This window comes from Acanthopagrus latus, chromosome 17 (assembly GCF_904848185.1).
Source record: "Acanthopagrus latus isolate v.2019 chromosome 17, fAcaLat1.1, whole genome shotgun sequence".
Lineage (NCBI taxonomy): Eukaryota > Metazoa > Chordata > Actinopteri > Spariformes > Sparidae > Acanthopagrus > Acanthopagrus latus.
Genome location: NC_051055.1, coordinates 7,164,245 through 7,179,993, shown reverse-complemented (window position 1 = coordinate 7,179,993; position 15,749 = coordinate 7,164,245). Strand labels below are relative to the sequence as shown.

Below are 15,749 nucleotides of genomic sequence, written 5' to 3'. Positions count from 1 at the left end.
TTGGTGCCATAAAGCAATAGAGCAGATTTCCTCTGACTCAGTGCCACAGTCATTAAAAAGCACTTTAGAGACAAGTCTGTCCATCTGTAGACCGACCTTAATTACATCTTTGTTTCCTTGGAATAGAACAGAAATGGAAGGAAAGTATGTGACAGGGTTTTGTGCATGTTAAAGTGAAACTGTAAATGAACTTAAAGCCTTGAAAGTTTCCCTCAGTTTAATTTCATCTTTAGAGTCGTCCATGGAATCCCAGCAACTAATGAGAAGTAAATTCTATATACTCACTTTATTATTGTAATAATGCTTATATAACAGAACTTATTTAACCTCATGTGGAATTAATTAAAGATATAATATAGGACATGTCTGCATTTAAAATGTCTCAAAATGTCCTCGGTGTTCTTGTATCTTTAAATCCATTTCAGGGAAATGTGCTACGTCAGAGGAGGGAAGTCTGCAAACTGTTATACAGCTGATCTGTGAACCTGATTTCTGCCTCACTTCAGATTGATTATCATCAGCAACTCTGGTTGTTTTAAGGGGAATTCCGGTTAAAAGAAAATGTGAATCCTAGGCCCTCCATGTTTCGGTGTGTGAATGATTCATTCTGATATCGGTCCGGTAGATTACCTCAGTCGACAGTTGCAGCGTGGCTGGAATAGCTGTAACATAATTCTTTGGGGCAGCTCTGAACATCAGAGTTATGTCCACTAAAAGTGATTTTGCCACTGACAGGCTGAGGTTGTTACACCAGGTGTCTGACACCATTACAGAAACGATTCCTACAGAGAGAGAGAGAGAGATCTTTGTGTTAAATAACAAGATCCTAATTGTTACCAAAAACACAAGTGTCATCCGAGGAGAAGATGAGTCCTGAAAATCTTGCGACATGTGAGTTGTTGCAGGAGTGCTACGAGTATACAAGTCAGATTTGAGGGGGGAGTTGGAGCAAGCAAAAATTTTATTTCCCAAGTCACGACTGAATTTTTAACTGATTTTGACAGTAAAACTGAGGCAACAAGTGTAAAAACTCACCTCATGAGAGACTTCAGAGTAAGACTTTTCTTTGAATGAGATGTTTTTGGTTGTAAGAAGGATCTTACTGTGTTATTTAACAAAAAGGTCTCTCTGTAGGAACTGTTTCCGTTACGTTGTGAGACACTGAAAATAACAATGTCAGCCCTTCAGACGCAAAAACAAGAACTTTGACAGCCGCAGTTGCCCCAAAGGATTATGTCGTAGCCCCAGCAGCAGTGTCATGGCTGCCAGCTGAAGCGTACTGCTGGATCGATTCCAAAACTTTTGGTAAGTATGAATCATTTACACAGCCAAATGTAAAAATATAGAGTCCAAGGTTAAAAAAAAAAATCTGAATTTTCCTTTAACAATGAAAACAACAACTCCCATGATCCCATAACATCATCAAAATACATCATTTGTTTTAGTTTTAAACGATAAACCCCTCACAGTAGAAATGACATTCAGTCGCAATGTAGTTTAATTTTATTTACCACAGTCAAGTTAGTTGTCTTTTTAATTTTATTCTCCCCATAAATATACAATGCTCTTGTATATTTTCCTGTTAACAAAAAAAACACCGTAACATGTTTTGCATGTTTTCATCATTTTCTGTGAATAATATGCTTTGGTTTTATTTCTTTTTTTTTGTATATGAATATATTTTTTTGTATAAGAAAACCTTCGCACATCAAATTTTGACCAGCTGATCAGTAAGTGTGACAAAAATAATCTCAAATCAAGGGTACACTTACTAGCTTTTTCTAAACTTTCAGCCATGGTTTTCATCAGCAAACTGATGGAACTGTCTCAAACAGAGTCAATTCCATAATCTAGAGAGTTGCAGTTTAAAGCTCCTAAAAGGTGGTAAATAGAGACTAAACTGAGATTATTTAATTCACGTAACTGAGGAAGGTATTTCTCATAATCATGAATCTGACACGTCTAACAAGAAAAAGCGTCATTTTTGCAGTTTTGATGCTCTTTTAGCTCCTGATTATCTTTGTCGCTTGTAATCGTGATGGCGTTTGTCCATCAGATGCTTCCTGTTCTGTCTGCAGCCTCGAACAGAAAGCATCCAGAGGCTCGTGGTCGTCCCTCACAGAGGATCTGTGTAGGCTGGCCTTGCTGGGAGACGAGCATGTCTCACAAACAGGCCGAGCAATTATAGCCTGAATAATTACGCGCTGAAGGGGAGACACGATTCGCCCCACTGATCAGCAAAGTTCATGTGAAGTTATAATTAAACAATAACTCGTTTACAAATGAACGCACACACGCATTTGTGTACTTAAGTGTGCAAAGTGTAATTAGCTGCGATGCATCTGAGTGAGATTGAAGAACAACAATGTCAAATGGTGGAATTATGTTCAGCTCATGAGCTTGTATCACTGTTATCTGCGTGCTGAGGAGGAGGAGGAGGAGGGAGGAGAAAGAGAAGGAGACAGATTGAACGAGTGATTGATACAGAAGGCTGATTCATCTTCACACGACTCAGAGATGGACATGATGTTTGACAGGCAAACTTCATACGAAGACATTAGATTAAGATCTCTGGGGGGGTAAATAAAGTTTGTCACAAAAACACTCATTTTCAAAATTAATTAGACCCCAGGAAATCATATTGAAACATTACGTCGTTATTCACAATGTTGCATTACGCGATGTGATCAGAGGAAGATTATGTATTAATGTTGTTGCTTCAGACAGACAGATATGTCCGACTGTTGATCAATAACGCGTGCGTTTGTCATTTTTTCCTACGAGTTGGTGAATCTGCTCATTACCAATGAAATGTTGTTTTCAGCGCACTGAGTCAGGATCGCTCATTTAACCAAGTCTCGACACCAGAAAGCATCCTGTTTTCTATAAGCAGGAGGCGTTGGCCGCTGTTGTCTCCTAAAAAGAAAAAAAAAAAAGGTGCGTAAATGCAGACTGGATGGATAGAGGATGGGAAGAGTGTCCTGATCTCCTGATAAAAATGTGTGTAAAAGACACTTCAAACAGTTTGTGATGATACCCTGCCTGTCTGATGTTACCAGCTCACAGGCTCTACAGGCTGAGATCTCCTTTCACGTTCAGCATTTGATTTTCAAGGGAGCACTTTGCAACAATGAGCACAGAGCGGTCATGGCAGAGATGTGCAGTTTGGTAAAAGGTTTTGTAAAACCAGCATGTGGGTTTAGTGTCATTATCTCGCCACGACTCTTTCTACGGCTGCATTTTCAGTGTTGAGTTGAAGGGCAGCGACTGGCTGTTTATTTGTTGCTTCTTTGTGATGAATTGTTGTTCTGGTAAAATCTCAGGTGTTACTAATAACATTAACTGTGTCCCAGTTAGCCTGAAACTGAAGCAGCTCAATAGAACCCAGCAATTGAAACTAAGATTTTTTACACCCATGCATGTCCTACTGGAACATATCAAAATATCTACAGTGAAAAAGGCCTGTTGCTTGTTTTGTCTAATCAACGGTCTAAAACAGAACATTTTACACTGATATCAAACTGGAGAGAGGAGCTACTTTTGAGAAGCTTGAGCTGGAAATGTCAATAGATTCAATAGTCTTCAAATTTTGACTAGTGATACCTTTGGAAAAATGAGTCGTACTTCTCGCAGTCTGATTGAGCCGTCTCTGGCACTCAGTAAAAAAACATCCCCAGGCTGCGCTGCAGTCGTCAGAACTTTTCAAGTGGCTTCCTTCCAGGAAATCTGTAGCAGACAAATCACTCTTGGCATGTGTCCTGTTTGTGGAGGTAATCATATTTTTCTTAGATTTCAGTTTAATTTTAGATGGTTTACTGAGCAGGCTGATATGAATGAACACCCCTCATGACAGTGAGGTGACTTTGTAGTAAATCTATAAAAACATGTTCTATCAGTCAGTTGATGCTGATGGTAAATATTACTTACCCAAACTAAATATTGACCTGGAGTACAAAGTTGTCTAATCATGAACTTCTGTCAGTAAGAAGAAAAATCTAACGTCTACCCATTCCACGTGTACCAAAATTATTGCATCAGCATGATCTTTCAGATTTTCTAAATGTTTTCAATGAAAACAAAGCTATTGTTGTGTAAATGTGGAGTGGTGCTACTAGTGTAACGGCTCAACAAAGTCAAGTTTGGAGCTGCATGGCTGGAACTGTCACTGTGCTTAAAGTCTGTTTCCTGATTGAACTGTTTAGAAAATACAGAGATGGGTTGAGCAAATCACAAGAGGATAATCCATCACTGGTGAGCAACTGCACGCTACACATATTATTGATGTGATATGTAAAATGTCTAATTTCTCATTTCTCACATTTTACGTGAATTACCATATATATTTATATATATATATATATATATATATATATATATATATATATATATATATATATATATATATATATATATATATATATATATATATATAACTCTGATTGTTAAAGGTGTACATGAAAAATAAAGGCATCTGATTATATAAGCTTACTTTTTAAAAAATGTCTGTTTTTTTAATCAAAAATACAGATATTGATGACAATGTTGTTAATAAAGAATAAAAAGAATCAACAAAGTCAATTTTGTGAACAACTTTACTTGCTGTGGTGCCACTCCTGCCCAAAGTCTGTGTCAGGATTAAAGTTTTTATATAAAACAGCCATGGTTTGAAGGGAATCCATCACAATATTGACTTTTTCTTATTGTTTACATGACCATAAGTTCTTCTTTTATTTTACCCATCCATTTAACATTTTTTTAAGTCAAATGTGTAACTACTCACAATTACACTTTGCTTTTAACCATAAAAAGAGATATGTGTAAATAAAGGCTACTTACATCACCTCAACTGAGAAATATGTGTCCATACTATAGTATGTATACATGGAAATAAAAAGTGTTATTAAATTGAATTATCGCATCAGCCCAAATTTTGAAATAGTGGAATTTCCTAAATGTTTTCAATGATAATAAAGTAGTTATTATGGATGATATAAGCATCACTGTTGCAGTGGTGCAACTTCTGCCCGGAGTCTGTGTCCAGATTGAAGTGTTTTGTTTTTTGTTTTTTTAAATGCCACCATGTTTTGAAGAGATCACAAAAGGAGAGGAGCGACTGCACTTCGACCTTTTCTTATTGTTTATGTGACAATTTGTTCGTTTTCATTTGATCTGTTCATCTTTGATACACATTTATGGTTTACATATATGTTTTGTTGGAAAAATTAACACTCCACTTTTGTCCATGCAGTTATGATTGGCCTACTAAAAGCTATTTTATATAAATGAGAATGTATGTTGACGTTGTGCGTCTGCAAACTAAGAAACGCTTTAATTCTTCCTTTTGGTGGGACCATTTAAGGGCAAAGCAACTTATCATCTATAAAAACAGACCATGGACACCCTTCTAACTCATCCATGTATCAGTTAATTGTCTCAGCGTGAGCTGAATCATGAAAAATAATAAAGAAGTAGATACGAAAATATGAATGATTTCCCCCATTAGGTTAGCCTAGAACATTTGAAGTCATACAGGGTCTGAGGATGACACGTCTCCAGCAAGTATCCCACTACATTACACTGATGCTGACACATGTGGCTGCGGAGGCCTCTGCTGCCTCGCTCACATTAATGTAATGACTAAACGTTTCCACCTCTCCTCCTGATTGTTTTTATTTACGTGTTTGTGACTCAACCCTCAGAGACAACAAAATGACTTAACAGCTTGGACTCACCCTCGGGGTCACGCCGGCGTCGCTAGATGGCGGTAGAGCACCGACTATCCTCCTCTCTGTGTGTCTCCACAGCTCAGCACCACAACACCGGAGTGGGTTATTTTTTTTTTCTTCTCCTTTTTCCCCCCCTTCCCTGTGAGCCTAATGGGAAATTTCAAGTCACCTAAATAAAAAGGAAGGTGTAATTAACGCGACGCGCTATTAATTGCGTCTGCCGGAGAGCGGATGAAGGGCACGAGGGCGCACTTTTTTGATTACTGGGCCCCGCAAAAAAAGTACTCGCGAGCTCGGAGAGGGGCTTTATTTCCGGGTGTCACCACGTGCCAGGCATCCAAATGGCAGGTCAAGCGGCAAGAGATGATGATGATGATGACGATGATGCAGAGAGGGACGTCTGGTTTTGTTTTGTTTTTTTGTTTTTTTGTTTTTGTTTTTTTCTCGTCCCGTGCATCTACAACAACAGCAGCGTGTGAAAGTGATCCTCAGACTCAGTGTGGTCACCCACTGCAGCTCACAGGAGAGCATCGACCGCGCTTGTTATCGCACAGTGGAGTGAATGAAACGCATTGCTGCTGATGGGAAATACAATCGAGTCCAGTGAGGTCACTGAAAACTCACTTTTGAATAAGAAAACCACAGAATCCAATCCGGAATATTATGGGAACATTGCGCTACTTTTTTTCTTTGTCTCTCTCTATATATATTATAAAGGAAGACGTCACTTTCACGCTATTATTCTGTCTAATTATTCAAAGATTAAAAAGCATAAATCCATTTTTAAAAAACAAACATCTGTAAGTGGGGCATGCTTGGAGATCTACATTTAAAAGAACGAGTTCAGGCAAAGCTGCGTCCTAGATAAATGACATAAAAAAGGCCGCCATAGGTTTTTTATTTGTTTGTCAATTAGCTCGACGCCGTCAATGAACGATCATGTGTCGATCGTCGCCTAATAAAGCCGAGGCGTGTGAGTGTCACTCTCAGCTCATCCACAGCAGCCCCGTCTCTCCACACCCTGCGCCCTGCAGACGTCAGAGCAGCGACTGGCAGCTTGTTGGCTGAAATGGGGAAGAATCCGACTGTAATTAATATTATTATGACAACCACAGAGGGCAACACATTTCCACGGCTTCTTTTTTTGTAGCTAAGCAGGACGGGGCAGGGAAATAGCAGCTTTGCATTTTTTTTTTAGTCTGTCAGCTCCCAAATAAAATAGATTTCTTCTTCTTCTTTCTCTCTCTCTTTTTTTAAGACAGATGTTCATACTAATATCACACCACACGTTCCTATGGGGATATTATGGAGACATGACACACCACAGGGAGGGAGGGAAATACTATCAGGGTCACCACTGTCAATACCACTGCCACCGGAAGTCCCTATAGAAATATTAGTGGATTTATTGTCTTGTTATGGAAGGGCTTATTGTATTTTATCTTATTCATGTTTTAAATCTTTAAACAATGGAATGTCGAGGGGACAAAAATCAATCATTTAAAAACAAAACAAAACCGAAAACACTTATCTAAATCTCATAAACCTATGACGCGTTCAAAGTCCGGGTTGTTTTTGTTAACCTTCAGTTTAAAGGGTTCCCCAAGTGAGGCGAGATTTGTGGCCAGGAAACGGCTGTAAAGAGCAGGTTCTGTCTCCCGGTGTTGTGAAATGTGAAAGAAGGAGATTTTAGAGCAAACAGGGGGGTAAAAAGCATCTTCAGAGAAATAACGATGAATAAAACAACTTATTTATCAAAACAAGGCATCTTAAAATGTCAATACGCTTTGTTTGAAACCTCTCATGAGACGTGTGTTTAAATGCTCCTTTTTTTAAGTTCGCAGTACTGTGACGGTGCAGCACACACACACAAGCCTCTGACTCCAAATGAAACAGTGGTGAAATCCAAATATCACTGCGTCGGACCCATTTCAGCCCTCGTTAAGGACCACTGCCGGTCCTCGGACCCCACTTTGGGAACCCCTAATTTAACCCTGGATGGAAGCTGTGGTTTCCCTCAGCCAGAGCCAGTCCATTTAAAAAGCAGCCTGGGGCAGAGACAACACATCATCGGCTCACAATCTCCCATTCATCAGCCCCTGATTTTCTCCCAGCCATTAATTCCACCCAAACGAATGGACTCAAAGCAAGAAGCATATTCTTTTTTCTTTTTTTCTTCCTTTTTTTTCACAGCACAGATGTCAGGCAGACAGTGAACCGAGCTCACCGCGGCAGCTGCAATTACAACAAAATACATTTAGCCTCGACGTTGGAAAAAAGCTGTTTAATATCAACCCCATTATTTAAAAATGTGCAAGTCCGTTGTTCATGTGTCAAGTGATGAAAAACACCTACAGGCATTTATCACCTCTGCTTTATCTACCCCAGGTTCATCCAGTGAATATGACAGAGCCTATATCCCACACCGCCCCCACCAAACCCCCCTCCCCAAAAAAACACTGGTTTAACAAGCAATGAAACAAAAACAACAAGAAAAACAGCGTCGGATTGCTACAGGTCTACATCCCACAACTTGGATTTATGAGTTGGATCGATTCATTAAAGCTACTGAGGAAAGATTTCAAATGCCAGCATCGTTTTTCTGCCTATTGTTTTCTGCGAGAGAATCAGGAAGGGAGAAAATAATAATAATAATAATAATAATAATAATAATAATAATAATAATAATAATAATAATAATAATAATAATAAATCTGATTCGAGAAAATAAAATTAAAAAAACAAGTCCCTGGATATCTGTGTTTGCATAAAAACGAAAAAGGCGAGCTACTGTACGGAGAAAAAGATGTATATATATTTAAGCTGTGACGGTCCAGGCTGTGGCAATCCCGCTGCAAAAAGAAAAAAAAAAAAAAAAGAAAAGAAAAAAGAAAAAAAAGAAATTCAAAATAAGTCTCTGTTTGTTCCCTACAAAACAAAAGCCTCCTCGGTGTCATGTTTTATATATATCTCGCACTTTGTGTCATCTATAAAAAGCCATTGTATAATAAATTACAATCTCATTAACAATACTAAAAAATAAAATAAAATGTCTACGAGCAATTTCCCCCCCATCATTGTAATAAAGCAACACAGAGAAGATGAACAAAATGGCTGAAATGAAATGCATGGCAACGACCTCACAAATTATAATAACACCTGGTGAATAATAAGAATAATATTAATATTAATAATAATTTTGATCATATGCTGCAGTTTTTGGAACGTCACTAAAAGGTGTTTTGGGAAGAAAACCAAAGGCCTTATTATTACTATTATTGTTACTATTATTATTATTATTATTATCATACTTTTTTAACTGATGATGATGGTTATCTCACTTGTTTAGTTCTCCTCTCTGGCTCTGAGTCATCGTGGATATTTCTCTACAATACTGTTATCGATCAGCCTGATCTGAATTCAGTCCTTAAAGCACTGTGTTTTGATTGGAAACAGAAGTCTAGCGTAGTTTCAGAGCGGAAGAAACAGAACTCCTTAGACATTTGTTGTTGTTGTTGTTGTGTTTTTTTTTTAAAAAAAAAAGACAAATTGAAGTTGATTTCACATTAATGATAATAAAAAATAAAATAAAATGCCACAGAAAGATGTTAAACCCCAAACGGGCGTAATTTCCGCAACAAAATGAAACGTTAAATAACACACAATTACAAGGCAGTAGGTAGGCTATGAGTGAGACTGGATTAAAAAAAAAACAAAAAAAACCTCAACCTGTTTTGTTTCTGAAAACAACAGTCCAAAAAAAAGTGCCCCAGTGAAGAAAATAAAAATAAAAAGAGATGAAACCATGACTTTTTTTCTTTTTTTTTTTTTTTTTAAGTTATACAATATTTACAAAAGTGGATCCAAATGTTCTGTGAGAAAGTTGGTGACATATATTTTCGTAGATATCTTTATATCTATAGCCCATCCTGTCGTGGAAAAAAAAAGTGCCAGATAATCCAATCAGTCGCCACGGAGCCCTTCCTGCAGCTGGGAGACTCTCTGAGGGGGGGAGAGATATTCTTTTAAACGGCTTGCCTCGTGGTGGAGGTGGTGGAGTTGGTGGAGTTGGTGGTCGTGGGGGAAAAAAAAAAGGTGGAATTTTTTTTTGTTTGTTTTGTACCGCAGTTTGACTTCTGATGTGATGAGGTCATACACCTTGATTTAAATTTATTTACCACATCACTGCACATACTGAAGAGTTTAGCCAGTGAGATGCACAATAATAATAATAATAATAATAATAATAATAATAATAATAATAATAATAATAATAATAATAATAATAATCTGTGTTGATAACTAAATCCTGACCTCACAGGTAGAATAAATAAGCGCTGCATGGCCTGTAGTTTCCCAGCAGTGTTGTGGATGCGGAGCGGCTCTGTGCTGCCTGGCTGACAGATGGGATTCAGGCGATGCTCACCCTCAGCTGGGCTCCGCTGGACTGGGGGGGGCTGCAGCCTTTACTGGCCTCCAGTTTTCTTTCTTTCTTTCTTTTTTTTTTTTTACTCCATTAACGCAGCTCCTGTGACCCCCATACTGCACCACCCGCCCACCCATCACCGCTGGACGCACAATTTAGAGCTACAAAACTAAACGCCTTTGCATTTGGGTTTCCCACCTTTTTTTTTACGCACAGAGAAGAATTAAAATGTGTTTTTGCGGGTTTGTTATTAAAAAAAAAAAAAATGAAGAAGAAAGAAAGAAAAGTGGCGAACGGGAACCCGCTCAGCTCTGCGCTCTCGTCCGAAACCAGGTATCCCTCCTCCCCTCCCTCTTTTGTTACCGTCAAGTATAATTTCAATACACAATGGGGGCTACACCTTGAAAACTGCGTCGACTGGAGTCACAGTGCTGGGCATGTATCCTCGGAGAGCACAACACAGGCTTATGTTCCTTTAGCTCTGGGAGAGGGAGAGGAAAAAATAAAATATGTCCTGTCCTCCCCTCACTCATTTCTCACATATTCACTGCAGATAGTGTGAGTACTGGCTGCAATCTATTATACATAAAACACCCACTATAGCGTCTCATAGTCCAGTGATTTATATATAACCTTGGGGATAAATAAAAAGGATAAACGTGTCCTGGAGGAGCGGTCCGACAGAGTTCATTGGACCGGGGTCTGGACCCCGTGGTGCGGCGGCGTGTCCCCGTACACATCCTCGCTCCCCGGCAGAGCTCCGGGAGGGGTCATGCGTTTCTCCTTCTGTCTCCTGTTACAAAACCAAACCCTCACCACTTCTTTCTCCAGGTGCAGACTGTCCGCCAGGCCGATTATTTCCGACGCTGCCGGTTTAGGGCACTTCAAAAAATGGCTCTCCAAAGCTCCCTTTACGCTTACCTCGATTGAAGTCCGTTTTTTCCTTTTCCTCCCCTGCGCCGCGATTTTGTCCAGGCTGGTCGGGCTGCCCGAGGTGGAGTCCGCCTCCTCCAACCACTTGTTCAACAGAGGCTTCAGCTTGCACATGTTTTTGAAGCTGAGCTGCAGGGCCTCAAACCTGCATATGGTGGTTTGGGAAAACACATTTCCGTACAGGGTCCCCAGGGCGAGTCCCACGTCCGCCTGCGTGAAGCCCAGCTTGATCCTCCGCTGTTTGAACTGCTTGGCGAACTGCTCCAGGTCGTCCGAGGTCGGCGTATCCTCGTCCGAGTGGTCGTGGTGGCTGTGCGGTCGGTGCTGGTGCTGGTGCTGGGACGGAGGGTGGCCGTGGTCGCTGAGGTGCGGGCTGTGGTGGTCCTCATGACTGTCTCTTAGGTTGTGGTGGTGCATCCCCTGCCCGCTGCCCGGGATCAGCCCGTTGACGCTGAAGCCCGGCTGGGAGTAAATAAGGCTTTGGCCGTTCGTCGTCGCCATGCTCGGTATGTGCGCCGCGGTGGTGGTTCTCCACGCCCGGGCGTCGTGGTGGTTCCCGTGCGTCTGGTGCACCAGGTGGGGTGGCCGCGACTGGTGCTGCAGGTTGCTGCTGGAGTTGTGCATCTCGTCCCGGGCGCCCTGCACCGCGGGTTTGATGTCCTGCTCCGCGCCGAGCGGGCTGGTGGACCACGGGGCGCCCTCTCCGTGGGACAGCGCCGTGATCCACTGGTGTGCGTGGCTGAGCGTGTGGCTGTTGCTCTGCAGCGGGTAGTCGCTCTGCAACAGGCTCTGCGCGTCCCGGTACGCCGTGGCTTGCTGCATGCTGCCGGGCTCCGAGTGCACGATGGATGCGCTGGAGGTGAGGATGTTGTAGTGGTTAGACGCTGCGGTCGCCATGACTCTCGGAGCCGGACTGGTCGCTCTTATTAAAGGAACCTCGCATTTGACAGATCCTCTCCTGCCCACAGGCGGCTCCCAGGCGCTCTGCCAAGTGGACGCCGAGGCGCACCTGGACTCCGCCCCGCCCCCGCCGCTCATTGGACGCCAGAGGATGATGGACGTGGTTGCCACGGGCAACGGCGCGGCGATTGGCTGCGGGGAAGTCTCCACAAACACTACTCTCTTTGTTGGAGAGGTGCGAGTTGAGGCTCCCGTGGAAGCGGAGAGCCGGAGTGCAGCATGGGGAGACGGAGCAGCGGGATGAGCAGTGCAGCTGTAAGATACAGTTGATTTACTTTGATAACCGCGTTCTATCAGGACTCAGGCTGTAGGTAGGCGAGGGCAGGATGATTAAAGCTCTGTTGTGTAGGATTGACAGGGTTTTTTTCCTTCTTCCCGGAGGTAGACTTTACACGTTGTTGCTCATTTTTTGACTGTAAATCCGCGCACTTTTATGATATTAAATGTTCTCATTTAAAGTGTGTGTAACATCCTCCTAATTTGATCAGGCGGTGCAAACTTGTTCACTACAGAAGAGCGTTAGATTTCCAGTGCCATGTGTACAAGTGTATGTGCAGACATATTCATGTGTAGACCAGGCCTATGTAAAGAGAGGTTCATGTCTGCAGTGCTGCGATATTTCTTGCTAAGACGTTGTAGGTGTATGCATATCAATATGTCTGTTATCTGTGCAGCTTTGTGTGTGTGTGTGTGTGTGTGTGTGTGAAAGAATATAATAATTAAGTAGCATTTGCTGAATATATATCTTTATAGATCCTTTTTAGTTTCAAGGTAAAGTAAAATAAACTTTTACATTTTGAACTGATAAAACAAGCAGAATATATACACATATTTTTTTTAATCTTTATTTTATTCAAAGTGGTTTTAAAAGCTGACAGGACAGCAGGTGATACACAGACTGTGCCACGAAGTTCACGGAGTGTCTGAGATGTCAGGCATGGTGCAGTGTGGGAGATTTTTTTAAAAAGTATATAACTTGTTTGTTTTCTAAAGTGAGATGGCCGTTACAGTAAAAACTCGGACACGGTTCAATCAAATCAATTTTATTGGAATCTTTTCCCCCCTGGTAATAAAGCATGGATAAATTGGATGGCATTAGAAGTGAAATGGACAGCGTTGGACCTCATCTGTTAGTCCTCTCCTCTGTCTGAACAGCAGTCAGGGTTTTATAGACGTTTAAACTGAGATATCTGTCATTTAAAATCCATTATGTTCCTGCTTCTTAAAGTTTTCTTTTTTTTCTTTTCTTTTTTTTTTTTTTTTTAAACCTTAGCTTAGTAAGGCTATAAATGTCAGAATCAAGCCATCTCACTAACATTCATCAGTGTGTTTAACAGTGTGGGTTGGTATATATTTTCTCGGGGTAACTCTTGTAAATGCAGACATCTTTCATACGTCTTCGCTCGAAAACTTTTAACAGCCCATAAAGTAAACAAATCCACTTCTGTGTCCCACTCTGCTGTAAAGTGAAGTAACAAGGCTGCCTCCGGAGGAGTGGCCACACACAGGAAAGGGAGGTTTCCTTGACTGAAGCTGAGCTCCTATATAAAGCCTGAACGACTTCAAATATTTTGAAATACACACTCCAGATGCTCTCCAAAATTCACCCTTAATAAATGTAGGCTGGAGCTCCTAAACGGTTGTTTACAACACTGTAGAGGATCTATGTGGGATCATTAGAGCGTGGTAAACTGCACTGAAAGCCTTTTAAGGTTCTTTACATCACCAAAAGAGATTTAGAAAATTATTTTCAGGCTCTATATACGACTCTTTTAGAGTTAATAGTGTGTGAAAAGCTCCTCTGGCTGCTCATCATCCACTAAAGTGAGGATAGACCCAAGTGAAGAAGAGGAGGATTAAGTCCAGACTCAGGCCTTCCAGTCCAGGGCAGGGAGGGCAGGTCTTCCATCCCGTCCCAGCTGTCGTCCCCCCGGTGTCAGCTTCAGGGACCAGGACTTTGTCCAGAGAGGGGACATTCCTGGCCGACCGCTGCTGGTTGCCATAGGGAGAGGTAAATGAAACAACAGCAGTCGCGTCGCTGCTGCTTCCCCCTCCCGCCTCCCCTGTTCCTGGACTATCTAAAGGCCTCTATTTAGAGAGGCTCTCTGCTGCGGGGACAAAGCCTTCGCAGGGATAAAGGAGGGAGGAGCAAAGGAGCACAGGGCCCTGAGAGGGAGAAAGGGCTAGGAAAACTGAAAAAGATGAGAGAGATTATGTCTGTCCTCTAAGCTGCTCCTCACACTGCAGTGACATAAAGCAAACTGTGGGAGAAAAACTACAAAAATCTTTGCTTGGCAGAAGTACGTTTCAACTCTCTAACTTCTGAAGCAGCCCCTTCATTTGGAATATTAGAAGGCATTAATAATTTCTACTGTATATATGCAATTAAAAAGCACTTTTGGTTGGTCTATGGCCTATAACAATTCAATCCACCAGAAATTAAGTAATACATACTGGCCACAAATTAAACCTATAAATCAATGCAGGCAGTTCTTCAATATCCACAATTTATAACTTCTAAACTATGCAAATGACTGAAAGTGTAATTAAACATTTTATTTAATAACTTGGACCTAGCAGTAAAATTAAACGGCAATAAAAAAGCAATTATCAAAGAAGTATTTTCACAAAAAAATGTTCAAACTGCGCAGTAAAAACAGAAAAGTCCACACAGTGGATGTGCACACTCGCAAATCATTCTTAGCAATGTTCATTTATTTGAAAAGGTTCACATAAGGACACGTGTGTTTAGACTGAGGTCCATGAACAATGCAGGGGTGCACAACAAAGACCAAGTGCTAATTACAAAATGATCTCTAGGTGACCTGGACTGGGCCTCACACACACACACACACACACACACACACACACACACACACACACACACACACACACACACACACACACAGGTTCGAAGCTGTTCAGCTCTTCTTTGTCTTGATGCTGCTTCAAAATAGATTCTTAATCTCTGATGATACCAACAATCGGGAATATATAATGCATTTCTCTTCAAATAAATCTGGAATAAATTGCACATTTGACACATAATTTGTTATGTTCTTCAAAGGCACAATGTGTGATCAGAATCCACCAAAAACCCAAATGTGAAATTTGGAAATTGCTGCCACTTGTAATTAACAGACACGTCTTATTTTGAAAGGCTAAACAACAAACAGTAATTACAAACCTGTAATGTTGTCTGACGTTGTTGCTCTGCTGACATTAATAATATCTGTAAACAGTGATATAAACCAGGCCTATGATGATCGGTTGAGAAGCAAACGCTCATATTCCATGTATAACTCAAGCTCTTCAATTAAGTATTACTGATTGGGCCTTTAATGGATCTCATTTCATAGGCTAATAATCCTTTATGGATGTGAATCCAGCTGCACTGATAGCACATGAAGCCGGCAGGATTTAAGTCATACGAGGAAAAGTTTCCAGGCACGGCTCAGTAATTCATTCTGGTAATATTGAACATTATTGTGGCGTAACATTGAAATCGGCCAAATCAAAAGAACATTGTGGTAATTAGGCTGTAATTCAAGGAATTACCACATCGCCACACAGGCTTAAATAGTCGTGTTGGGAGAAACGCAAAGCACATTATTTTAATGGTGTAATATGCAAACTATGGCTCGTTTCAATTACATGGCTTAACAATGCATAAATGATGCGAGCCTTGTTATTTGGACTGCAGG

The 15,749-nt window shown here is 41.0% G+C and overlaps 1 protein-coding gene and 1 long non-coding RNA gene across 2 annotated transcripts; both read right to left on the bottom strand.

Annotated features, from left to right (window-relative positions):
- Positions 1–1,391: 1,391 nt before the first annotated feature.
- Positions 1,392–6,865, bottom strand: LOC119006439. Its single transcript, XR_005070791.1, has 3 exons — positions 5,733–6,865; positions 3,604–3,758; positions 1,392–2,916 (listed from the first exon to the last, which is right to left on the bottom strand). It is a non-coding gene; the product is annotated as an uncharacterized LOC119006439 (long non-coding RNA).
- A 1,130-nt stretch (positions 6,866–7,995) lies between these two features.
- On the bottom strand, positions 7,996–12,277 carry pou3f2b (POU class 3 homeobox 2b). The gene has a single exon (XM_037074065.1). It carries the CDS (start codon positions 12,121–12,123, stop codon positions 10,840–10,842), a length of 1,284 nt encoding a protein of 427 aa, XP_036929960.1. The 5' UTR covers positions 12,124–12,277; the 3' UTR covers positions 7,996–10,839.
- Positions 12,278–15,749: the final 3,472 nt, after the last annotated feature.